The following is a 3,825-nucleotide window of genomic DNA, read 5'->3' on the forward strand; positions in this document are numbered from 1 at the left end:
GAGAAGGTAAGCGAGGCTTTATTAAATTCTAAAGGAAAGATCCCCACGTCCCCATCAAAGCGGTTCTTGGACACCTGAAGGGACCTACGGCCTGGACACGTCACCAACTTCTTCTCCTGAAGGATGAGCACGTTATCTGCCTCCTGACTGGCCTGATATGGGGGAAATGATACATTAGACTTCTTATAGATAGATACATTAGATTTTCTTATAGATAGAAACTAAACATGTACATGTAGAAATCTGTATCTCAAGGAATACACATGTGGGCACAGTCTGTATCTACCAACCTTGGCTGTGCCAAAGATGGATGCTGTCTGCAGTTCTTTATCATCCTCTTCTTTCCGAGGGTGGATAATTAAAGTCACATGACAGCAGCTGTTTGTGGCAAACTTCCTGAAGGCTCCAATTATGTGGTCTTGTACTGCAAACCTGAGGAATAAAAAGACATTTGGTTATCCAGTTCTCTCTCTTTCTCTCTATTAGGGCTGTCCTCGACTAAGGATTTTTCTGGTCGACTAGTAGTCGTTAATTTTAAGCATTAGTTGACTATTAGTCGCACTTTTATTTATAAACCATATAAATCATAATAATGAGCCTTTAATTGCCTACATAGCCTAATAAGCGCTCAAGCGCATGCAAAACTAAACATGTACATGTAGAAATCTGTATCTCAAGGAATACACATGTGGGCACAGTCTGTATCTACCAACCTTGGCTGTGCCAAAGATGGATGCTGTCTGCAGTTCTTTATCATCCTCTTCTTTCCGAGGGTGGATAATTAAAGTCACATGACAGCAGCTGTTTGTGGCAAACTTCCTGAAGGCTCCAATTATGTGGTCTTGTACTGCAAACCTGAGGAATAAAAAGACATTTGGTTATCCAGTTCTCTCTCTTTCTCTCTATTAGGGCTGTCCTCGACTAAGGATTTTTCTGGTCGACTAGTAGTCGTTAATTTTAAGCATTAGTTGACTAATCGCACGTTTATTAATAAACCATTTAAATCATTATTATGAGTCTTTAATTGCCTACATAGCCTAATAAGCGCTCAAGCACATGCATAAAGCTTGCCACAGCGCACCGCAGAAGTAATGATTATGAATGTGTCAGGGAAAAACAGTACGGAGACTGCATTAACATTTTAATATTTTGATAAACTAGTGTTTTTCTTTTGTTCTGACATCACTCACTTCAGATGATAAGCCATATTTGAGGTCGATGAATGATAGGCGAGCGTTTGGATGTCCTGCCTGATGTACTGTGTTACCATAGACTAGCCGTTAATGATCTGTTAGTCACGGACTGCGTGACTTCGCCTGTGGATTATTGTTATTATTTTTTCTGCGACTAATAAAATTTTGGTCGACCAAGCCTCTTCTGGTCGACTAACGATTAGTCGACTATTAGGGTGCAGCCCTACTCTCTATATATACACTGTAGATAAGATCACTTTTTAAAGTGCCCCTATCATGCCATTTCAAATATTGCCTTTCATGCAGTGTGTAATGTAGCTGTATGTGAATGTAAACGATCTGCAAAGTTGTAAAGCTGAAAGTGCCCGATAAATAAAGTTATCGTCTCCCAAAAGAAAGAATCGACTCTGAACAGCCTAAACAAGTCGTCAGTAATTCAAATCCCACTTCTAGCTTGTTAGTTTGGTTAACATCATGTCGAGAAGACCCTGTGTCCTACGCTGTGAAAGTACATTTATTTTAATTTCACTTCCAAAAATGAGGTTGCAAAGAATCAGCGGTTAAAATTCACAGCAGTACAACCCCAATCTTTTTTTTGAGTGTGTGTTCCCGTCATTTTACTGATGACTGCTTCTCTAATCTCGCAAAGTTTAACGTGGGATTCACAAATCGTTTGCTCTTGAAAGATGGTTCAGTACCCAGTTTATTTGGACCAGCTGGCTCCACTGAATCACAACCTGGAAGTATGATAAATAATAGTCAAGTCAAGTCAAGTCACCTTTATTTATATAGCGCTTTTAACAATACAGATTGTGTCAAAGCAACTGAACAGCATTAATTAGGAAAATAGTGTGTCAATAATGCAAAATGACAATAGTAAACACTAATTTTTCAGTTAAAGACAGTTCATCATTGAATTCAGTGATGTCAACATCCAGCTCAGTTCAGTTTAAATAGTATCTTTGCAATCATTTGCAATCAAGTCAACGATATCGCTGGAAATGAAGTGTCCCCAACTAAGCAAGCCAGAGGCGACAGTGGCAAGGAACCAAAACTCCATCGGTGACAGAATGGAGAAAAAACCTTGGGAGAAACCAGGCTCAGTCGGGGGGGCAGTTCTCCTCTGACCAGACGAACCAGCAGTTCAATTCCAGGCTGCAGCAATGTCACATTGTGCAGAGGACTCATCTGGTTCCTGTGGTCTTGTCCCGGTGGTCGTCTGAGACAAGGTCTTTACAGGGGATCTGTATCTGGGGCTCATCTAGTTGTCCTGGTCTCCGCTGTCTTTCAGGGCTGTGGAGGTCCTTTCTAGGTGCTGATCCACCATCTGGTCTGAATAGATCTTTATAATAGATCTTTATATTTTCTAGCAAGCGTTCAAAATATAGAACTATGACAATGGGTGTATCGTTTCTGACATGCACTGTACGCAGTAGAACAATCACAACAGACTGGGCCATCTGACCAATCAGAGCAGAGTAGGTTTACGGAAAGGAGGAGTTTAGAGAGACTGAATCTTAGAACTGCTTCAAACAAATTGTTTGAGAATCGCTGGAAAATGAGGTGATATTAAATACATGTTTTGAGAAAACGTTTTTTGACCTTGCATGCATGTAAACCTATTGTAGGAGACTCCCAAAACAATATTAGGAACCTTAAAAAGGGCATAATAGGGGCACTTTAAGAAATCCTTTTATAGAAATCTGACTCACAAAGAATAACTGAGCATTACTAGAAAAATTATTATTGACTACAGAATTTCCATGACCATTCAAGATTTTATAATTTTATACTTCTCCAAGTCTGGAAATCACGGTTTTGAAATTCTCCAATACTTCCAGGTTTTTCAGGACCATAGAAACTCTGTTAAATAAAGAGCATATTAAAATTGTTGCCTTACTTGTCCACAGACAGATTCTCCTGGCCCATCATAAACTGCAGGTTATCAATGATCACATGACTGATGTCATACAGGTAAACGGCATGCTGCATGGTATCCAAAACAGTCCTGTGCAGGGTGCAAATATAAAAGTCATTTGATTATTATTATTATTTTTTTAAAGCCTTACATAATTAAAATTCACAGAAAAAAAAAATCACAGAGCCATAGGACTGGCAATACAATATATCTATTTACAATAAAACAATGTATTAGCTTTTATAAAAGGAATGGCAATAATTTACTTGATGTTCTGCTGTCCATGGAAGGTCATAAAGTAGAGTGGTAGGTCCTCAAACTTGTCAGCCCACACGTCATATTGATCCAGGTTCTCCTCCACCCTTTGCTTGGCAAACTGGGTCAGCATAATTTTGGCCAGACGCACATTGTTGATTTCAAAGCTGCCCCATAATGTGTTGACACCCTGCATGCACAGATCTAGGGCACACTCGCTGATGAAGGTGGTCTTTCCACTGCCTGTTGGACCTGCATATACAAATACACACACAAGAAGAAATACAAATATGTTATATTATATTACATTATATTATTTATTGTTGTTTCATATTTATGCACATACTATATTTTACACATTGTACAATAATATTATTATTATATCAATTATTATTATATTTCACATAATACTACATACTGTTACATGATACAAATACTATTCAATTACTTTTATTATTT

At 38.5% G+C, this 3,825-nt stretch overlaps 1 protein-coding gene and 1 long non-coding RNA gene across 2 annotated transcripts in view; one reads left to right on the forward strand and one right to left on the reverse strand.

Annotated features, from left to right (window-relative positions):
- The window catches only part of LOC107684073 (twinkle protein, mitochondrial-like), a 9,441-nt gene that overhangs the window by 2,726 nt on the left and 2,890 nt on the right, over positions 1–3,825 (reverse strand). Inside the window, exons 3-5 of the mRNA XM_016480232.1 lie at positions 3,378–3,636; positions 3,094–3,201; positions 714–855 (exon numbers count right to left, since the gene is read on the reverse strand). Of these exons, the coding sequence (XP_016335718.1) occupies positions 714–855; positions 3,094–3,201; positions 3,378–3,636 (509 nt within the window). The remainder of the gene's footprint in view (positions 1–713; positions 856–3,093; positions 3,202–3,377; positions 3,637–3,825) is intronic.
- Positions 1,203–3,825, forward strand: part of LOC107684074 (uncharacterized) — an 11,689-nt gene continuing 9,066 nt past the window's right edge. Inside the window, exon 1 of the long non-coding RNA XR_001633811.1 lies at positions 1,203–1,318. This is a non-coding gene — a long non-coding RNA (uncharacterized LOC107684074). The remainder of the gene's footprint in view (positions 1,319–3,825) is intronic.

The sequence above is a fragment of the Sinocyclocheilus anshuiensis genome, unplaced genomic scaffold (genome assembly GCF_001515605.1).
Source record: "Sinocyclocheilus anshuiensis isolate Anshui unplaced genomic scaffold, SAMN03320099.WGS_v1.1 scaffold553, whole genome shotgun sequence".
Taxonomy (NCBI): domain Eukaryota; kingdom Metazoa; phylum Chordata; class Actinopteri; order Cypriniformes; family Cyprinidae; genus Sinocyclocheilus; species Sinocyclocheilus anshuiensis.